The 22,500-nt window shown below is 54.5% G+C and overlaps 1 protein-coding gene across 1 annotated transcript in view; it reads left to right on the forward strand.

The window, feature by feature from the left end:
- The first annotated feature begins 510 nt into the window (after positions 1-510).
- The window catches only part of GRM4 (glutamate metabotropic receptor 4), a 103,651-nt gene continuing 81,661 nt past the window's right edge, over positions 511-22,500 (forward strand). The window contains 1 exon segment of the mRNA XM_047102576.1: positions 511-1,029. Coding sequence (XP_046958532.1) covers positions 511-1,029 — 519 coding nt within the window.

Here is a 22,500-nt window from a genome sequence, read left to right on the forward strand (position 1 = left end):
GAGTTGTGGAGCCTGTGGTGATAACCTCCAGTGTCTCCTTCTCTCAAACTCCTGATGAGCGATCAGAATAGCTAATGTCTTCTTTGGGCTTCTGTTTGATTCTCTCTCTCTCTCTCTCTCTCCCTTCTAAGGTTGATAGGAGGAGAGCATTGGAGCTGTTTTCTCCTTGATGCCAAGATACATCAAGCTAGGAGCACTCTCCTGTTTTCACATTCATCCATCAAGAACAGGCCTGCAGGACGTGGGGACCAAGACTGGAGCTCTGCTGCTCCCTGGCTACTCCCTGTCGCCCATGGGCATGGCCTGTGTCGGCAACTGAGCACTGCCTGAGTGGCGAGGAGCACCAGCATGGGTTACCCTGTTGGCCGTCCTTGGCCACCCTGCTGCTGAAGCTGCCCCAGAGAGACTTGTGGGGGCTGCCCTGCCCATGCTCACCCAGGCTGCGGGGCTAGGGGCCTGCCAAGGCTAGGAGTGGGGCCCGCCATTCATGGGTCTCTAGGGATTTCCGAGATGCCTGGGAAGACAGGCTGGGGCTGGTGGTGGGCCCGGCTGCCTCTTTGCCTGCTCCTTAGCCTTTATGGCCCCTGGATGCCTTCCTCCCTGGGGAAGCCCAAGGGCCACCCCCACATGAATTCCATCCGCATAGATGGGGACATCACACTGGGAGGTCTGTTCCCTGTGCACGGCCGGGGCTCAGAGGGCAAGGCTTGTGGAGAACTTAAGAAGGAAAAGGGCATCCACCGACTGGAGGCCATGCTCTTTGCCCTGGATCGCATCAACAATGACCCGGACCTGCTGCCCAACATCACGCTGGGCGCCCGCATTCTGGACACCTGCTCGAGGGACACCCATGCCCTCGAGCAGTCGCTGACCTTTGTGCAGGCGCTCATCGAGAAGGATGGCACGGAGGTCCGCTGTGGCAGTGGCGGCCCACCCATCATCACCAAACCTGAACGTGTGGTGGGTGTCATCGGTGCTTCAGGGAGCTCGGTCTCCATCATGGTGGCCAACATCCTCCGTCTCTTCAAGGTTAGTGCCTGGCTGGTTGGCCCCAGATGTGTGTTTGTACCAACAGCCCCAGCCCTCCACACCCAGGGTGCCAGGCCTGGCCAGCTTCTTTCTCCTGTTCCTTCCTGGACTCTGGGGAAGAGAGTATGTTTCCCAGGGAGCAATATATGAGAATTTGGGGGCAGTCCTATGGTTAAAGCCTAGGCTCAGCAGAGTGGAGGTGTCAGGGAGGGACCCAGTGCTGTGGTGCTGACCATGGTGCTGAAACAGCACACGCGGTCTGATCAACTGCACTCCTCAGTGGGGAATGCTGAACCAAGAGGGGAAAAGGAAGTGCTGAACAACAGAAGGGAGGAGGAGCTAGGAGGACAGATATATGTATATATAAAGACAGACAGATGGATACATGGAAATATAGGTAGATAGAAAGGTAAAGAGAGTAAAAGAGAGAGAGAGAGATAGATAGAATCGAAATACAAATGTTGGAGATTGCCAGGGAGAAAAAGCAAGACTTTTGTTTTGACATTGTTTTCAAATAATTGCAATTCCCAAGAAAGAGATGTTTTTCTTCTAGTAGCTGAGAGAGCCCTGTGTGGCCCTCCTACTCCACCCCAAGATTATGGTTAGAAAATGTGTCTTGATATTTTGGATGGGGCATTGGGCTACGGAACCCATAGAGAATGGATGAGGACACGGAAAGGGCCTGGAAGGAGCAGGCAGTCTCTGTTTCTGTTGCCCTTGGCCCCGAACTAGGCTTCCCTTGCTCATTTCCTTCCTCCTGCCCTTCTTCCTTGCACACCTTTCTCCCTTTCCTTCTGGAATCCTTCCCTGCCCCCTCCTTGCTACCTCCCTTCCTCTCTTCCTGGGGCAAGAGCTGCTGATTTGCAATTCAATTGGAGCCAAGTGCTTCGCTAAGCTGCTAAAACAACTGAAAGCTACCGGGTAGAGAGAAAAACATTACAAGCATTTTACCAATAATTATGAGCCGCTCTGCTCTCGGAGCCTGCCTTGTTTGCTCTGTGTGTTTGTGTGTGCGTGTGTGACTGCGTGTGTGTGTGTGTGTGTGTGTGTGTGTGTGTGTGTAAGGGGGGGGAGGAGGGAGAGAGAGAGGGAGGGAGAATGTGAGGAAAGAGGAGGAAGGAAAGCCCAGAGGAAGCTGCTGGGTCCCTCCTTCACCCTGGTGTTAGGCTCTCAGCCTTTGGAGATGGCCCCTTCTCTCCTCAGAGTCTCCAGAGTTAGGTGCAGTGGGCTGAGAGAGGCTGTCTGGGCCCATGCAGAGTGGGAAGTCTGAGGCTGAAGCTCTCTCACCTGGACCTTTTCTGGAGTCCATTTGCCCAGTCCCATGATGCATCCATACTTGGGGGCATTTTGGGGAGCGTGGATAGAAGTGGGGGTGGATGGTGTGGAAGGTCACCATGTTGGGGATGGGGGTGGGGACGAGTGGTAAAGAAAGGAAGCTAGAGTTGTCCTTTCACAGTGTGGAGTGGGGGTTGGAACTTTGTGGGGCCATGTGCTGTGCTGTCTCACCTATAGGCCTTTCTGGAGTGTTGGTTTTACTTGGTGGTTTTATGAAACACTGTCTAGGAACACTATTTTAATTTTCCAACAAATGGATGCATTACGAAGAATGCAGAATTAAGATGAAGGAAACTTTGCAATAGACAATCTGAACAACCTCTGGGGGGCTGTGCTGCCTGAGGTCATTCCTGGTAGATGGTTTGGGAATGGGTAGCCTTCCCACCTTCCCTGTTTTGCATTGAGGAGTGGAGACCCAGAGCGGAGGAGGAAGCCAGGCTCAGCTGCTCAGGCCAGGGCCTGATGATGGTGATGGCTTGGGCTAGCTGAGTCATCACTTCAGCCTGCCTGCCCCAGGCCTGAGAGGTGAGGCTACTTTGGCCATCAGCAGAGGGGACAAGCCCCAGACTCCTTGTCAGTCTGTCTGGATGGGGCCTAGACCCCCAGCCTTGGAGAAGGCCAGACCACAGATGGGGCTGCTGCAGTTTCCTTATTGGAGCTTTTTATTAAACACTTTTGGTGACTCTGGATGTTTTAATTTTTTTTATGTTTATTTATTTTTGAGAGACAGAGACAGAGTGTGAGTGGCGGAGGGGCAGAGAGAGAGGGAGGCACAGAATCAGAAGCAGGCTTCAGGCTCTGAGCTGTCAGCACAGACCCTAACACAGGGTTCGAACCCATGATCCATGAGATCATGATCTGAGCTGAAGTCGGATGCTCAAGCGACTGAGCCATCCAGGCGTCCCTACTCTGGATGTTTTAGAAAACAGCCTGATGGGGCCCTGGGGGCTATGACCTCAGTGAGTGCCTCCCTGCCATCTCCCAGGGGCAAGCCAGTGCCCACTTTATAGGGAGGTAGAGAGGATCAAAGGAGTGGAGAGGTGTCACGTGACACAGGGTAAAGGCTCCAAGAATGGTGAGCATGTTCTTGGAAACATGGATATTTTGGGATGAGGCATCCAGTGACCCCACATGGGAATGCGCTGTGACCTCTGTGCTCACCCCTCTTTGGTTGGAGAAAGGTCTCTGGTGGGGTGAGGGTGCCTGGGCCAAAGTGCATCACCAGCCAGGGGCTCACAAGTGTTTCATTTTCCCTGCCCATCTGGTCACCTGTGAACATGGCCCAGACCTCAGTTTTATCTGTGCCTCCTCCAATTACAGAGAGATGAATGGGTTGGGGCAGAGGGTCAGGAGTCTCCCTGGCTGCTCAGAAAGAGAGACGGGACAGGGGCGGGGGTAGAGGCCTGGGAGGAGAGAAGGAATGGGGGACAGAGGGGGCACGTTGGGAAAGGGAAGGGAGGGGCAGGGCACGGAGATGGGGACCGAGCCAGAAGGAGTCAGTCATCTGTGGTCTGCATTCCCTGGGTTCCTTTTAACAGCGTTAATGTTCCAGGCTGGCGACAAGAGGGCTCCTCAATAATTAAACTGATAGAAATGAGAGGCTGGGTGAGAAACTTAGAAACCATTTACAGAGGCAAAGGGAGCGGAGGCCCCAGGCTGGCGAGCATGAGGGAGGGGCACCCAGGCAGGGACAGAAGCTGTGTCAGGTGTCTATTTCAAAGGGCACCACTGCAGCCCTGCTCTGCCAAGGCCAATAAGTGGGGCCTGCTGGGAGCTTCCACCAGAGTCTGTGATTATAGCTCCCCTTCCTCCAAGAGGTGAATTTCCTGTGCACAGTTCAGAGAGGAGCTCTGGGCTTGGGGACACTAGAGGTGATTTCCTGCCTGGCGAAAAGCTAATGGGGTGCAGTTGGGGCCAGGGGGTGAGCAACCTCCCAGCTACTGGAGCTGGAAGGGCCAACTCCCCTTCGTATAGAGGTGGAATCTGACCCCTGTTAAGTGACAGGGCGGAGCTAGAAGGCAGGTCCCCAGCTCCCAGGCCTGACTCCTTCCAGACTGCCTGTCCAAATAAACTGGGTTGGAAGTGAGACTCAGGCCTTTGTGGGGACCAGAAGCCCTGACTCTGAGTAGTCTTGGATCTGACTTGATAGCTTATATCCCTTACTTCCTGTCCCTTCATCCTCATTTTGGCTCTCTTCCGGAGACAGGGAATACTGATAGGTATAAAGCATACCTTTTGGAAGACATCCTAAAGCCTGAGGATGTGGCCTATGTAGTGCTATGTTGGGACAGCCCAGGTTTGGGTGCCAGTTAGGCCTGGGTTTGAATCTTCGTGCCCCCAGAGTTCGCTCACCATATAGGGCATTTGCACCATAGTGTGAATAAGCCAATAAGATCTTTTCTTGAGAGCAGCCGTTGTTGGGGGGAGAAGGAACATGTTAAGTGCCTTCGGAAGGAAGCAGTTTTCAAATCCCAGACTTGTGAGAGCTAGAAGGATCCAGAAGTCATTGCACGGAGTCCCGCCCTCATTTGCAGCAGGCAAAAAAGCTGAGGTTTGAAGAAGGGGAGGCTAGCCGGTCCTTGCCATCTTGGCTAATTGTTTAGCTTGTTTGTGCCTCTGTGTATTTCCTCGCTTGTTAAATGGGGATGATAATGGTCTCCTAGGCCAGGTGAGAGAATTAGGAGTTAATGTCCAGGGAGGGCCTAGCACGGTGCCTGGCACACAGTCAGCCCACAGGAAATGTCATTGCACAGCTTGTGGCTGGACCTGAAACCAGCACGAGAGACTCCATTGATGTGGAAGAGGCTGGAGCGGGTGGGCAGTGACAGACGGTGACCTTTGAGGCCGATCCTGGAGAGGCCCCACCATCTGCTGGGCCTCTCGTGTCTTCCTGAAGACTGAGCAGCCAACTTAACTTTCAGATAACGAGCTTTGTTTCGCTGTCACAACAGTGGCATGTGGGAGGAAGAAGCTGGGCGGAGTGGAGGGAGGGCAGAAGGGGGAAGGCAGGAAAGGGGGTGGAGGGGACACTGGTGAGCAGGGGAGAGGGTGGAGGTGGGCAGGTGCCCCAGGTTCCTAAGAGAGACCGGGCCAGGGCCAGTGGTGAGGCATACTAGCCCTTCTGGGCACCCCCCCCCCACCCCCCCAGCCTGGCTGTGTGATGCTCTTGACCCACGTGGGGCTGTAAGTGCTGTAACGGTTTGTGGCTTGTTTCTGGAGAAAGCTGCCTGCTTGGGGCTTGGCTTGCCTAAGCTCCTCCGCGCCTGGCCCAGGACTCCTGGGGAGACTTTGTGGCTTAGATAACGCAAGATGTTCTGTTGAGGATATGGCTTTGTGTCTTCAAAGTGTTTTCATTGCACAACCAGGAGGAGCTTTGGAGACAGTCCATCTATACTGCCCCCTCCCCCGCCCCCGCAGCATGCCCTTCTCCCTTGAAGACCACTTCATCCTTCCAGCACCCAAGCCAAAAACCTGGCAACAGTTTTGACCACCCTTTTTCTACAAGGAAGCCCTACAGGCTTTCCTTTCAGAATGTGTCCTCTGGGGCCTCCCACCTCTGGGGCCTCTCATCCAGACCATTGCAGAAACCTTCTCTTCTTCCCCCTGCTTCTTTTTTTTTCCCCCCTGCTTCTAAATGGGCCTACCACAGCCAGACTTCTGCTCAGTGGCCAGGGAGATCTTTCTGAAAGCTGAATTAAATCTACTCACCTCTGTTAAACCTTTTATTGCTTTTAGATTAAAATGCAAACTTCCAAACCCTTGCTTGTCTCAGAAGCTCTGTGCTACTTGGCGCCCAACCACGTCTGTTGTCTCTCCTGGGTGCAATCCACACAGTCACTCTATTTTCCTTATGGTCCGTCATGACACTGTGCTATTTTCCCCACCACAGGGCCTTTGCACCTGCGTTACCCTCTGTATGGAATGTTCTCTCCTGACTCGATGAGGCTAGATCCTTCTCATTCAACCTTAAGCTTAAATGGACTCCCTCCCCTCTGCCTCTCCCCCCGCCCCAGTTATTCTATCTTGTTTCCTCATCTTTCCCTTTATGGCACTCATCACAGTTTGTACTCATGCCCGTATTTGCTTGTTTTCCCTTTTGCCGCTGGCTTCCCCCTCTAGACTGGGGTTAGCAAACTATGGCCCATGAGCCAAATCTGGCCCACCACTTGTTTTTGTATGACCCATGAACTAAGAATGGTCTTGGTATTTAAGTGGTTGAAGAAAAAGAATCAAAAGAATAATATATCACAACACAGGAAGATCACATGAAATTCAAATTTCAGCGCCCAGCGATGAAGTTTTGTGGGTATACATAAGACCTACATTTGTGTATTGTCTAGGGCTATTTTTAAAATTTTTATTTATTTATTTTTTTATTTTTTGAGGGGGGCTGCGGTGCAAGTGAGCAAGGGGCAGAGAGAGAGACAAATCCCGTGAGGGGCAGAGAGAGAGAGAAGTGGGGCTCATCTGAAGTGGGGCTCGAATTCACAAACTGTTGAGATCATGACCTGAGCTGAAATCAGATGCTTAACTGACTGAGCCACCCAGGTGCCCTACAGGGCTACTTTTTTTAAAAAAAGATTTTATTTTTTTTAATGTTTATTTCTTTTGGAGACAGAGAGACAGAGCGTGAGCTGGGGAAGGGACAGAGAGAGGGAGACACAGAATCCGAAACAGGCTCCAGGCTCCGAGCTGTGAGCACAGAGCCCGACGTGGGGCTCGAACTCACGAACCGTGAGATCGTGACCTGAGCCGAAGTCGGATGCTTAACCGACTGAGCCGGCCAGGAGCCCCAAAAAGATTTTATTTTTTAAGTAATCTCTGTATCCAACATGGGGCTCGAACTCACAACACTGAGATCAAGAGTTGCACACTCTACCGACCCAGCCAGCCAGGTATAGGGCTATTCTTGAACTACTGCCTGGGGACTGAGCAGATGAGACCAGTTGACCCTCAGCAGCACCCGTAGGACCCCCGGCTGGTGCCAGGCCCGCAGTAGGCTCTCAGGAGTCTTGGCTGAATGGTGTCATGGAGAGTGAAGCGTCTGCTCCCCCATGTCCCCCCAAACTCTGTGATACCAGCAGGGATGCCATGGTCTGCACCACCCCGCAGACGCCCCTGGCCGTGGGGATGAGTGCAGCCCGGCCCATCGAGCCATTGGGTCAAACCAGTGCCAACCAGTGCCCATCACTCTGGGAAATCCAGGGCCACTTGGATCTGTTTCCACCCTCCCAAACACCTCCAGCGCCTCCCTGACTTACGGAATTGGAATTCCCTTCACCTACACCTTTTTCCCTGTTCGAGGGTAACCCCATGCACCATTTTAGGCTGTTATTAGAGATTTGTCCCAACAAATCTTCCTCAATAGATATTTGGGGGTGAATGAGGGACCCTTCAGAAGAGGTGTCTGAGGTGGAATTATCACAGCGTTTGCACGACACGTATCCTGTGCCAGGGTCTGTCTTAACCCTCACGGCAGCCCGCGGTGGGCAGTTGTTATCCCCCTTGTACAAGTGGGCAACTGAGGCACAGAGAAGCCAAGCAACTTGACCAAGGTCCCACAGCTAGCGTGGTGGAGCCAGCATGCAAACTGTGCGGCCCCGAATCTACCCATTTTGCCACTCTGCTCTCCTAACTCTTGGCCATCCGATAGACTCGGGTTTGAGACCTGGCCTACTACTGCGTGGCTTTTCTGAGACTCAGTTGATCGTCTGCAGCGCGGACACGATGGCACTCACCCGGCAGAGGTGATAATGTGGGCAAAACCCTTCGTAGGCGCTTTGGGGACGCGGGTGTTACCGGAACAGTTTTGATATTGGTAGAATAGTTTTGATAGCGTTGGTGAGGGGCTAGGCGGCCGAAGGGGTGGGGAAGGAGGGGAAGAGGTGGGGGAAGTAGGTCTTGCTGAGGGTGACTCTCAGGGGCTGTTCTCAGGTGAGAAGTGCATAGCCCATGCTTTTACAGCGTCCCTCTTTCCCCCAAGCACCAGGTGTCCCTCTGTGGTGAGAGCCTGGGAAGGGGGACGTCAAGACGTCAGGGTCAGGCTGGAGCCTGCAGAGAGAGGGGAGGGAGGTGCGGTGGGGGGGGGGATGTGGCACTGGGCTCAGAGCCCCCCACTGACCACTCCACTGGCTGTTCTCTCTGCCCTCTGTGCTCTGTCCCAACCACCTGGTTACTGTCCACAGTGGAGCGGTGCCCCCACCCCCAATATAGTCAGATACCGGGGATGCAAGGCGGGGGGAAGGATGGGTGGGTAGGGCTGCAGGGGGAGACGTTGCGTTGCCTCGGTGGTTCTCAAGCCTGGTACCTCATCACAGGCACCTGGGGAGTTTACTAGAGCATCGGATTCCTCAAGCTCCAGCAGGCGGATGAGGCCTGGGGGCCGGGCCTGTGGTTGGACACCTGCCAGGAGGCTTGGTTGGCCACCAGACCGTGTGGTCTGAGTCGGCCTAGTATTCCCATCCCACCAGGCTCTCCAGGGAGGACCCTGCCCCCGCTGCAGCCCTCTCGAGCCAGCTGCCTCGCAGGTGCACCCTGGGGTTGCACACCCAGCTCTGAATACAGGAGGTTTGGGGCTGGAAGCCTGGGTTCAGCTCTGGTGACTGGATTGGCAAACAGGCTCATGATTGTGAAATTTCAAGGAGGCAGAGGGGCCTCTGGGGCCGCTTCCCAGAAATGCCCTGGAGGGAGGCCTGGTGCGCTCCTGGAGTCCAGGTAGGAGATGACAGGGTTCCGGGGCAAGAATTCATTCACTCATTCCACTCACGGACTCCATATCGAACATCTTCTCTGTGCCTAGCACTGCTAGAGAAGTGTTCTCCATCTGGCTGCACCTTGGAATCACCCAGGGAGTTAAAAAAAATCCTAGTGCCCAAGCCCCACCCCAGGAATTCAGATTAATTGGTCTGAGATGGGGCTTGGGTTCCCCAGGTGATACCCATGTGCCGCCCAGGTGGAGAACCACCGCTCTAAGCAACTTTGTAAAGCAGGAAACAAAACGGAGTAAGGCCTTGTCCCGGCGGGCTTCTATGTTGGGGGGGGAAAGTAGGCAGGGAACAGGTAAAATGTATAATACCTAATGGGGGGGGGCAGTTCCCTGCAGAACAAAGCTGAGGCATGGCGGAGGGGTGCCAGTGTAGACAGGATGGTTGGGGATGGCTTCACTGAAGAGGGATTATTTCTGCATAAGCTCAAATAGAGCAAAGGGACTTGCCCATTGGATATCTGGAGAGTGTTCTAGGTAGAGAGAACAGCAAGTACAAAGGCCCTGGGGCAGGGCTTTGCTTGATCGTTGACCTCGGGACTCAAGAGGGAGGACCAAGACAGCTCTGGGGATGGGAGAGGGGGACCAAGGGAATGCCCAAACCTACATCCTGACCCTTATTGCTGCCAAGGGTGTTGAGGGGGGGAGGGGTCAGCAGGAGTCTGGGGACCTTGGGCAATCACTGGGCCTCTCAGGACCTCAGTTTCCTCACCTGTTAAATATGCAAATGGTCCCTGAACAGTCCTTGTGAAACCACAGAGGTGATGGGTGGGTGGGGGAGGAGATATAAGGGTGCAGCCTGTGGGAGAGGCTCACTCTTTCCCTCCGCTCCCACTCTGCCGGCCTCCTCCCACCCCTGGCCCCTTGTCCCTCTTCCACCCCGTCTCCCTGGCCTGAGGAAGGAGAGCTCGAGACAGGAGCGAGGCAGGGCCAGCCAGATGGGGAGCCCCAAGAGGCAGTAGCATGCGATGGTTAAGGCATGGGCTCCGGGGCCAGATGGCCTGTGCTCAAACCCCTGCTCTGCCGTTTATCACCTGGGAGTACCTCTCTGTGCCTCAGTTTCCTTGTCTGTAAAATGCTCCCCACCTCACAGGGCACGGTAAAGATTAAGTGAATACACGGAAAGTGCTCAGACCAGCACCTGGCACGTAGACTGGGGACATCGGCCGAGTGCCTGGTTGCGGCGGGCAGCCCAGAGCGCTCACTGGCTTTGGAGGCAGCCGCATGGTAGGTGGCTCGGATCTTGGCCCCAGATCCCTCACCCTGTCTGGACCTTGCTCATCTCATCTGTGAAATGGGTAGAATCACGTGTACCTCTCAGGGTAAGGATGTAGGATAATGTAGTGAGGAGCTGGTGGTGTGGGTGCACCGTAGGGCTCGGTAATGTTAGTCCTCATCGCGTGCAGGCAGAGCATTGAAGGGGGGTTCAAGGGGGGAGGGGGAGTGATCTGAGCCATGCAGGCTGGGGAGCTGGACAATGTGGAGGGGCAGATCGCTGGCTTTTGGCAGAGGGATGATGGGTGAGTGTAGCTGAGTTCCCCCCAGTGTGTTGGTCCTGGGGCTCTCCAGGCACTCACTGTGAGGTGTGGGGGATGCTGGGTGATCTCTGGCTCTCCACTCAGGGGAGGGCTGTGGGTCCCCTTACCACTGAAGCCTCCCATAGCTCAGGGACCTGTGTTCTGGGTCTGGCTCTGCTGACAACGCGCTGTGACCTTGGGTGGGTCGGCTGTTCTGTAAAATGAGGGCATCGGATCAGGTGGGCCAAGCCCACTCCTCTACCTGGTGGCCTCTCCTGGAGAAGGAGCACTGAGCCTACTCCCCAGCGGTCAGGTTACCGCGGTATTGCCATGGCCCCAGTGGCCTTTCTCGTGGCCTCTCCAGTGTAGTCCAGCCTGCCTCGACCCTGCATATTCTGAGTGTGTGCTGTGCTTTCCAAAACCTGCCTCGGGGATTTTCCTGGCCGTGTGCTCCTCCTGGAACTTCCCTCCTGATGCCCGACTGGCAGAGTCAGACTCCTTCTTCAAACCCTGACTCAAACTCCAAGACTCTCCTGACCCGTGAAGGGTTGAGCTGTTCCTGGGGTACGTGGGGCCTTTGTGTGGCTGTTGTGGGCCTCCCTGACGTCCATGGGCTTGTGGAGGGCAGGACTGGGCCTCCCTGGGACCCAGGGACCTGGGCCTGGGTCTTCCCCTTGCCCTCAGTGCCCCCGGCCCTGTCTGTCAGCCTTGGGAAAACCGAGCAACCCCGCAACCCCCCTCCCCCACCCCAAAGCAACCCCGGCGTGGGAGCTGTGCCTGGGGCAGGGGTGTGGCCCATGCCTCCGCCTGTCTCTGTCAGAGGGTTAAGCTCATAGTACCTCCCCCTGCCTAGTCCTAAATGAGCTGTGTGCTTTTCCACTTCCTCCCAGTTTATTAAACTTGCATTTTTATGACCCAGACATGTTGGAAATGAAAAGGCGGCACATTCTGCTTTATATTCCAATTGACCTTTACGCTTGCCACTTACTTGGGGGCCCCGGGCTGGGGTGAGGTGAGGAGATGCATGCCCCCGCCTCCAGGCTCTGGGCTGCCGTGGAGAATTGTATCCTGGAGCCACGTTTTGGGGGGCAGGGAAGCGGGGGAATCAGAGCCCCCCTTGGTCCCCAGCCCCTGCCTCCTTCTTTGGGACTCTGTGGATTTCTCTGCTTCCCTCTTCTGTTCTCCCCCCATCTCTCTCCTTCCTGCCTTTTATACCCTCTCTGGCTCTGCCTGGGCCTCTCTCTGGGTCATGTGGGGTGGCCTTATCCATGGTTAAGGCCAAGAGGTAGGAGTGGCCCACAAGCTCACCTGTTTCTGGACAGGTGTGCCCCGCCTCGTGGCCACTCTGGCCACCTGCCCGCTTCACACCTTGATTAGGGCCGTTGGTACCCTAATGTGCTGAGCACTTTCTGGTGGGCACCCAACCCCTCCAGGTCCCCTTTCCGTTCTCAGATGGTCCTCTCCACCCCAACATAGCTCCCTTGATTGAAGATGTGGCCTGGCCGTGGGCAGATGCTGCTCGGGGCTGTTTTCCTCGCCTGTGGGATGACCGTGAGCGGGCTCTGCACGTGTCCCCGGGGGGTGGAGAGACAGGGTTGGTCTCAGGGGTGTGAAGCTGTTTCAAAAGGGGCCAATCCTGGCCCTGCCACTCCTGCCTGTGTGATCCTTGGGCGGGTCACATGACCTCTGAGCCCAGTTTCCAGATCTATAAGATGGGTAGGATGGTTGTATTAAACGGGACAATGAAAAGTGGCACATGACCCAGTTCGAGGAACAGTAGCTGTTGTAACGCGTGCTCATGTGAGGGGGGGCTGGATTCTTCTCCCTGTTCCTTTCTTTCTTCGTTCCTTCATTCCTGGACCTGAGTCCTCCCCAGGCTTCTGTTTTTCCTGGGGCCACCGAGAAGTGCCCTGGGATGACCCAGGAGGCATGAGGCACAGGTACCACGAAGATGGACCGGCCTGGCTGCCGGCTCTCTAGCCATCCCCGGGGGCCTAGGGGAATTTAAAACTCATTAGGGCTGAAATATGCTGGAGGGAGAGAGGGAGGGAGCCCGCTGAGCACCACCCCATGCGGGGCAGGAGCATAGGGGGGCCCTAAGGGTCCTTGGGTGTCTGGGCATCTCTGGCCGGGGCTGAGGAGCAGAGAGGTGACACTTAGCTCATTCTCCAGCCCCTGGGGCTGTGGTTCAGTGGGAGGTCCTGCAGGGTGTGTGTGGGGGGGGCGGTATTTGTGTTCAGGGTTGCTGCCTCCCTGTCTCCCTCCAAGTTCAGGCCCTGATTGCTGTCAGGGAGTCCAGTGTGGCCCCCTCGTCAGAGCAGCAGGAAGAGGGCAAAGCTGGACCCTTAGGAACGAATTTGGGTGGCAACCCCCCTCCCCCACCAGGGGGGACATTTGAGGCTTAGGACTGGGGGGCCGGGTGTGTGAGGGGTGTGGCTTCCGGGACCAGGTCTGTTCTGAGGGGGGATGGGGATATGGGGTGCACACAGCTTTCACAAAGGAGCCTTTTATCAAAGATGAGTGGTATCTTCCAGGTGGGCTTGACGAAAAAGGGTCTCTCTCTCTCACTCTCACAAGGCATCATGTATTCTATTACCCTCCAAACTTCAAGCACATGGAGAATTATGGAGACAAATAAACTGTCCTAGACTCATCACCTGGCTTGATCAAATATTGATATTTTGCCCTACTGGTATCAATGTTTGTTTTCATGCTAAGGAAGAAAACATTGCAAATGTCATCAGAGGGCCCGTGTGAGGGTCCTCGTGCTCCCCCCCTTCCTCCTCAGAGGCCACCACCGCCCTGTCCTGTGCAGATTGTTTTTAGTTCTTTTAATGACTGTGCACTTAAAAATAGTTTTGTGTGTTTTATTCATTTTTGAGAGCGAGAGAGACAGAGCATGAGTAGGGGAGGGGCAGAGAGAGAGGGAGACACAGACTCTGAAGCGGGCTCCAGGCTCCGAGCTGTCAGCACAGAGCCCAACGTGGGGTTCGAACTCACGAGCCTTGAGATCATGACCTGAGCTGAAGTCGGACGCTTAACCGACTGAGCCACCCACCCAGGTGCCTCTAGTTTTGTGTGTTTTAAGCTTGATAAAAAATTGGATCATGTTGGGTGTCCTGGGGCTGGCTGCGTTTGCTCAGCTTGTCCCGTTCCTTTTCTTGGCCGTGTGGTTCCTCACTGGAACAGCGCCCTGTGCATTTACTCGTTCATTTCTTGGGGTCACCTGGGCAAGTCCCCTGATGATCTTCCTGGCTCGTCCCAGGGGTGCTGCCCGACCATCCTTGCCCTTGTCTCTTTGTGTTCTTGGGAGAGTTTTCTTGTGGGTCACACTCGGGAGCGGAATTGCAGACTCGTGGAGAATACACCTCCTGAACTTCTCCAGAGGCTGCCATGTTGCTCTCTACCTTTGATGCAGGGTGCTGGTTTCCAAACCTGTCTCCCCATTGGAACCCCCTGGGGCTTGTTAAAACACAAGTTTTCACCAGACGCCTGGGCCTACGTGGCCCTGCGACGGGGACTCTCTGCGTGCGAAGTCTTGTTTCATAAGCTCCTGGGGGCTTCACGGACCTACATTTGGAGGTGCCTTGCCTGGATCTGCCAGTCACTTGCTGTGCAACTTTGAGCAAGTTGCTGGATCTCTCTGAGCCTGAGTGTCCTCCTCTATAAAATGGGGGTGATGATAATGGTGAGGACTCAGTCAGGGTTGGCCCTTGCCTCCTCTGGGGGTTGGCTTGGTGCTTTTGAGGTCTGTGATGTACCCAGGGTTGCCACGGCCTGACCGGGCTCTTGTGTCATCCAGAGGAGCAATGTACCTCCTTGACTCTGTCTGTGAAGTCGGTTTTGGGTTCGTTGTGTTGGTCAACAAGCATGATGGACGACTGCCCCGTGCAGGCCATGCCATGTTTTAGAGACCTGGAGTATGGGCCAAGGACGCTGATGTCAGAAGTCAACGGTCAGTAATTCCATGACAGTGAGATGAGGGCTTTCACGGAGGTGGACGAGGCCCGGTTGGGGGGTGGGGTGTCAGGGAAGGCTTCCTGTAGGAGGACAACTAGCTGAGATTCAACAGCGAGCATACAGCGAGGTAGGTGGAGGGCTGTGCTGGCCAGTGGGGGAGGGCATTCCAGGTGGAGGGACCCAGGAGGCCAAAGGCCTGGTGGTGAGAGAGGAGAGGGAGAGTGGGAGCGAGCCTGGTGCTTGCGTGGGGGTTGGCCGTCTCGCTTCAGGACTGCTGAGGCTCCCGGTGACACAGGCATCTACCTCCTGGCAGCGGTTGCCTCTGACTGAGGCCTCAGATTGCAGCTGGAAGGGGGTTTATGGGAAGCCTGAAGTGTGAGGAAATGTTAAGTGCCTTATAAGTACTTTGATTATTTTAAATTGCTTAAGTGGTTTCTAAGATGGTCCTAAGTATCCCGGGGACACAGACACAAAATCAATTAGGAAAGTACAACAAACCTAATGAGGGGAGAGTAGCCCCCTCCCCCACGCCCACCTCAGCCTGGCTCTGGCCCTGGCCCGTCAGCCCGCACCAGGACCCCTTCTTTCACCTCCAGCATCGGGCTGGGGAGCCCCCAGCCTCTGCGCTGGGCCCTCCTGGCCTTGAGTCCTGCCTTCTCGCTCAAGTGTTTTGCGGGGTGGAGGGAGAGGAAGGGATGTCTGGAGGGGTAGGGACGGGAGGCAGAGAGAGGGGTTGTATGTGGAAGTGCCTGAGAGGGTCTCCTTTAAAGATGCTTCTCTCTTCTGAATGTGCCTTTTATCCAGGGGCCCTGGAGCCCCCTAGGCCTACAGTATTACCGTTGATATTATTATCACCATCATTGCTATTTACAGCATTATTTTTTAAGCGCGTAATACATTCCCATGGGCTTTCAAACTTATCAAAGGACATACCCCAGCCCTACCGTGGAGGCAGCCGCTGCTCCCCGTGTGACCTTCCAAAGAGGGCTGTGGTCTGGACTCGGGGCTGTGGCGGTGCAAACTCCGGGGGCGCCATTCACCATTGAATGTTCGCTGAATCTGGGGTGCGGGGTGGGGGGTGGGGATGTGTGCACGCATACGTTCTCCTCCACTGTTTTCACACGCCGCAGCACCTGCCTGGTGGCCGTGGGGGTTGCTCATCAGCCAGGAAGGACCTTGGCCTTTGTACGGCCACAGAGTACGCCCTGCTCCCAGTCTCCTCGTGGCAGACACCAGGTGCTTCCCAACCTCGTGTGTTTGATAACACGCCTTGTGCGACTGACTTCGTGCCTCGGCCACGTTGCGTGTCTCTATCGGGAGAATTCCTACAGAGCGCCGGGTCACGGGACCAGTGTATCCGTAATCTCTTGCCCTCCTGCCGGCCAGGGGTGGGGGCCGCACTTCCTGTGGCTGCGTCTCCACCTCTGCTGTCAGCCGGGCGGGGCGAGAGGAGGCCCTGTGGCTGATGCTGACCCGGGCCCTGTGCCGCCAGCCGCGTGCAGCAGATCGTGGGGAGCAGGGACCCCGGTCCTTGACGCAAGAGCTGCCCAGAAGAGTGAGTGGGCCCCGCTTCACTGTGAGTCTGTGTGGGGGTGGAGGCAGGGGCAGGGGCAGCTCCAGGCCTCTGCGGGGGTCTAGCGGGAGCCGGAGGCCCTGGGCTCCTGGGTCTCCATCCCACACATGCTCTGAGAAGGTGCTGAGAACCGGCAGGGTGGATGACCATCGCTGGCCTGGCTCGGTTGTCTGCCCGCCCTTCCCTCCGCCCCCGCGTCATTCAGGTGTGATTGCTCCTAGCAGAACTGCTTCTGTGCCCACGTTCTGCTGTCTTTGGGCCCCATGGCTGCCTTGTGTGTCCATTTAACAGATGCAGCTCTGAGGGGCGGTGACTCCTTGGGTCCTGCAGCGGCTCGGGGGTGGAGTTTGGCTGGTCCCTTGCCTCCCTGGCTCCTCAAGGAGTGCTTCTGTCCCAGGTCCGCAGGTAAGGCTCATCCGTCCGTCCGCATCTCGGTTTAAACACTTCTCGCTGCCCGCTGCCGGGAGGGCCCCCCTTCTGTTCTAACCAGCCTTGGGCCCTTGGCAAAATCACTTAGACTGTCTGGCCTCTCCATTTTCCCATCCGCACAATGCATCCAGATCCAATTTTACTGAATACTTGCTGAGGGTAGTGAGGCAGGAGATTCCCCACTTCTTCCCGGAGGGCCTCAAAACTCTTCTTTTGGGGGACTTGAAACTGTTCTTGTTTTCCATGTGATTTTCCATGCAGTACCTCCTCGGAAGCACCACGGAATCCGCTTCCTCCTTCCTCCTACCCCAAGGTACACAGTGAGATGAGCAAAGAGCCTTGTCACCTGGAGCACATTGTACATATTTATTATATTAATTTTGCATAATTCACCGAACTCTCTTTGAAAGAGATGTGGCTTCCCTTATTGAAAACTCTCTTTCCCATTCTGCACGTCCAGCTTCAAATGTCCTCCTCCCCTGAGACCTTTCCCGCCCAAACCAGTCCCCGCCTGGACCAACTCCCTTAGTCAATGCTGGCCCCTGAGCTTTCATTCCCTCTGGTCTCTCCACCGAGAGACCCTGAGGTTAGGGACGATGTCACGCGTTTCTTTTGTGGGTCCCCACAGAATCTGGAGGGATGAGTCAAAAAATATTTTTAACAGAAAGCTGTCAATGTGAAGAACAAAAATCTCTGTTCCTCAAAGGAATCAGGCACAGAGCCTCCTGGAAGTTCGGCAGCTGGTACTTGATTTGACAATGAACTTTCCCAGGTTCATTTCCCAATGACCTTTCATGAGAGGTCCGACGAGTGGGTTTTGCTACAATCTGTACAGTGGTCTTTGGTAACGTTTTGAAGGAAGAAGTGGAGTTTTCCTTAGCTTTTGTTTGGTTTCCAGTTTAATTAAAAATACGTATGTTTTATGTACAGTTTGCGAGTCAGCGTAGGAGTATGGCCCATGATTTTGGGGACTTTCAGACACCTGCTGTAGGCAGCTTCTGAGCATTTCTTGGAAACCGTGGTACGGCCTTAGGGCCCGGTGATAAATGGGAATAGGGGAAGCAGGGGTCACTCACAACCATCGGCAGGTGACGATCTTTCACAGTTGCTTCTTGGTCATTCCACACGACGGCCCTACAAAGTGGTCAGGACAGATGCCCTGACTTTACATGAGGAGATTGAGACCCAGAGAAGTTACTGTGTGGGAGGCCACCTAGCTAGTCAGAATCAGAGCTGGGCTTGGAACAGGGGTCCCAGACTTCCAGCCCAGTGCTTGCCCTCTACACTCACCTGGATGTCACAGGCAGATCCTTTGAGGCCACCAGCTCTTAGTGTGAATCCATGGGTGGTGGTGAAGGTGACTTGCAGGCTGGAAGCATGTCGGTCTTCCCTCTGCCCCACGGAGCGCGGGAGAGTCAGCCTTGGGCCCCTATGTGTGAGTGTGGCTTATGCCCCCACACTCCTTCCTGTTGGTGTTGTTATAAAAGCCAACATGTTCATTGCAGATCTGGAAGAAAACAGAAGAGCATAAAGAAGCAAATGAAAATTGCCCACTCATCCCGCCATCCAGAGTGACAAACTTGAAACGTTTGTGTATTTCCTGCTAGCCTTTCCTGTGTATAATTTATGACGTTGCGACCGTAACATCTATGTGGTTCTGTAGCCAGCTTTTGCCCACCAGGCTGCGGTTGGGAGCATTTTCCACCATCCTTAAATAGTCTCTGAAACATGGTGGGTGATGGCTACGCAACCCCCCATCAGGGGGCCCTATCATCTTTTATGTGTCACATCTCTCTGGTGGCTGGTGGGGCGTGGGGTTTCTGGGCTGCTTCCTCACCGTGTCTGGGCATTTGCAGTGGACTCTCCCTCTGTGGGGGGATGTGACCGTGAAGGCTTGGGTGCTGGGTAGGTGGGAAGCAGGAGGTGGGAGGGTCCTGCCTAATTGGACCGGTAATCCTGGGAGAGACAGGTGCTCAGGTGAGCTCCCTGAGAGGGCGGACGGGAAGGTGGACATAGCAGGTGGAGTGTGGGAGGCAGAGCCAGGTGTCCTCAGTGATGCTGTGGGCGTGGGACACGGGGGCCTGGAGAGACACGCTCAGCTGAACTACCGGTGTGGGGCTGAGAGATTGTGGTTTCACTTTATTCCTGCCCTGGGTGAAAGCCCCTCCCCCCCCCTCCCCCCCCCCCCCCCCCCCCCGGTGCTCCAGAAATTAAACTCAGGGATTCCAATCCAGGGCGGTGGCTGAAGGGGAGGTGGTGGGCAGGGGGCCAGGCTTGGCAGGGAGGGGAAATGACCTCATCTATACCATTTGCTGTGGACAGGTGGGACGCATGGCAGGGGGTGCCTGGAGAAGGAGTTAGCAGCCCCTGGGTTCCCAGGGTGGCATTGTCTCTACAGGCCATCCGGCCTACCTGCACCCAAGATCCCATCTGCTGGTTTCTCTTTCTGGTCTTTCCTTTGTCCACCTTTTCTTCCCTCTACATTAAAAAGAATGGAAGTATAACTTATATGTAGTAACGTGCACACATTTCAGATGTACTACTTGATGAGCATTTATAAATGTGTATATGTGTATGAACATCAAGCCAGAGAACATTTGCAGTACCCTGGAACGTTCCCTTGAGCCTCTCTTAGTCAATATCCTTGCTTCCCCAAGGCTAATCACTAGCCCAACTTCTAACAGCATGGATTATTTGCATCTGGCTTTGAGCTTGTATAAACAGAATCATACAGTAAGCCTTTCGTGGCTGGCATCTTTCACGTGATCTGGGAGATTCATCCATGTGCTTGACTATATTCCTGTTTTTCATTGCTCTGTACTATTCCGTCGTGTGCTTAGTTCGTAATTTACGTATCTCCACTCTGCTTCCGTTGGACGTCTGGGCTGAATCTGGTGACTGGCTATTATGAATAAAGCTACTCTGAATATTTGTATACATGTCTTTGAGTGGACACAGGCACCCATTTTGCGTATATGTGAACACACATACCACATACACGCGCGCGTGCACACACACACACGCAAGTTGCTGGCTCATCGGCTACGTGAGGCATCCTCCAAACATTTCCCCAAAAGGGTTATGCCTTCTTGCCTCCTTTTTTTGCTTTGGAAATTCCACCTGGGCTTCTAGGCCCGTCTCAAATGCTACCTTGCCCGTCATCTTGATGGATAACAACACCCATCATTCAGGTGTCAGCTCTACAAGGCAGGATTGTGTCTCGCTTCTTTACTGCTCTGCCTCCTGGCCAGGAACATAGTGGGTGCTTAATAACACCCATGGTTAGGGGCGCCTGGGTGGCGCAGTCGGTTAAGCGTCCGACTTCAGCCAGGTCACGATCTCGCGGTCCGTGAGTTCGAGCCCCGTGTCAGGCTCTGGGCTGATGGCTCAGAGCCTGGAGCCTGTTTCCGATTCTGTGTCTCCCTCTCTCTCTGCCCCTCCCCCGTTCATGCTCTGTCTCTCTCTGTCCCAAAAATAAATAAACGTTGAAAAAAAAATTAAAAAAAAAATAACACCCGTGGTTGAATTTATGTGCCTGGCACTGTGTCAGAGCCTCACATAGATTATCTAAGGTAAGTGACCAGCCGGGAAATTCTACAGGTGAGGAGACAGGCTTGTCCAGGAAGCAGCAGAGGCCCGCAGCACCGCCTTTCCCCGAAGCCTGCGCTCGTTCCACAGTTCCTGGCGGCATGTGTTTGCAATTTCTTGCTCTTTTTCAGCTCGCCCACTTTGATTTCACTCGGCCTCATATTCTAGTCCGGGGGTTGTTGAAGTAAATCTCGTGGGTGACCTAGTTAGCTTGTGACCCAGCCAGCTCTTGGAGGATCCGCCAGTTCTGTCTTCATCCTGAGTCTGTGCCCCAGAAGCAGGGAATTTCAGGCTGGGGTATGGGTGGTAAGGCTGCAGAAACCCACTCAAATGAAATCAAAGCCCTCTCTTAGTAGGGCCAACATTCGTATCTCGTTTTTACCTTTTCAAAGCCCCTCTTCATTGATTGTGACACTCCCTGGAGATCACAGCCTGGGCATCATCATTTGCATTTTCTGACTGAGAAGAACAGAGCCCAGGGAGGTGGTGTGATGTGCCCAGAGTTTACCGTGTTGCTTGGAGAAGAGCCGGGGGGAGCCTTGAACTCTTGCCTTCCGGCCATGTGCTGTAAAGTGTGGCAGGGTGTGCTGGGAGCTGATAGAGAATCGGAGTTCAGCTCAAAACCCAGCCAGCCTTGTCCCAGGGCTGCTTTGGGAAACCAGAAAGGCTCTTTTAGGTCATCGATTTACTAAATGGTTTTTTAGAGCCCTGGAAGTTTTGCCAAGTGTCTCAGGGGCAGCTCCGGGTTAAAGGTCACAGCGGAGGCTTAGAGGAGGGGTCACTGTCCGTGGTGCTGAAACAGGACTTGGCTGTGGGGAGGTGAGGGAGGGAAGCAGTGTTGGCCTTAGGGGCGCTTATGGCTTCCCAGGAGGTGCTATCCTGCCAGTTTTGGTGGGAGCTGGGCATGTGGCCGGGCAGACGGTGCGGGTGCCTTGATATTTTAATTGAAGCCTGGAGACACGGTTGCTCTCTCTACTGCGCTAACAATGTACGGAATAAATAATTCAGCAGTGGTTGTGTTGTGCCTGCTGTCCTCACCCATGGGGGTGGCCACGCTCGTGCTCATACGTGCAGGCTGCCGGGCTGGGCCAGGAGCTGCTATTATGGGCTGGACCATTTTAACAGGGCCCTGGCCACCTCTCAACCCTGGTGAATTGGTTTCCTCCCAGGCACCCCCCAAGGAGAGGTTAGTGGAACGTGGGGCCAACTGCTCCTGTGTGTCACGATTAAGTGGCACTTAAAGGTCCGTTTGTCCTCAGACTGGCCTGAAATGCCAGCAAACTGGAGGAAAGGCCCCTCTTAATGGGCACTCTCCCTGGGCTGTGTTTGAACTGGTTCCATTTGATTCAGCAAATATTTATGGAGCTCCAAGTTTATGCAAGATACTGGAGCAGGTGGTAGGAATGGGAGAGATTGCCAGAGTGAATTAATCTGGGTCCTTCCTGGATGGGGAGGTGTGACATACATGCGATTTTGTCATAGCTCAAGTTGGGGTGTAGGAGGGCTATGGTGGAGGTGCAGGTGAGGGTCTGTGGGGCCTCAGGAGGGAGAACTCGCTTTGGACAGGGCACGCACACGGTGGCTGCCTGGAGGAGGCGGTCAGTGTCCTGCAGGCGGAAAAGGAGCCATGATAGTGCTCTAAGTGGAAAGAGCAGGCGTAGCTGGAACTTCGGGTGTGTCTGGTATGGAAGCAGTAAGGCTTGTGGCATGAGGGCAGGAAGGTTGGGTGGTGGATGAGTGGAGACGGCTCGGATGAACTGGGGGTTTAGGCCAAGGGTGTGGACTTGATCCTGTAGAACAGTGCCCTGGCTAGATTTGGGGATTAGAAATATTCCTTTGGGTGTGGAGTGGAGGGTTGGTTGTAGGCTGAGGACTTAGTCTGAGAGAGTGATTGGGAGACCAATGAAACAGTTCAGATTAGAGGCAATGATGGCCCGAATGGTGGCCTTGGGCATAATGTCATTCATTCATTCATTCATTCATTCACCAATCAGATTAGTGAGCCAGATGTTGGGCTAGGCTGCAATACAGCAGTGAAGGAAAACACACACAGTCCTTGCCCACATGGAGCTGACCTTCTACAGGGGGAGAAAGATAGTAAACAAGATAAGCAATAATTCAAGTGGTGACAGGCGCTGGGGAGGAAAATTACATAGGGTCGGAGTTTTGAGAGTGAAGGAAGAGAGGAAGGGCTCTTTTTTTGTTTTTGTTTTTGTTTTTTAATTTATTTATTTATTTTGAGGGAGAGAGCACAAGCAGGGGAGGGGCAGAGAGAGGGAGAGACAGAATCCCAAGCAGGCTCCACG

This window comes from Lynx rufus, unplaced genomic scaffold, assembly GCF_022079265.1.
Source record: "Lynx rufus isolate CCGP_SWC_20201006 ecotype Redwood Valley unplaced genomic scaffold, mLynRuf1.p SCAF_6, whole genome shotgun sequence".
Classification (NCBI taxonomy): Eukaryota; Metazoa; Chordata; class Mammalia; order Carnivora; family Felidae; genus Lynx; species Lynx rufus.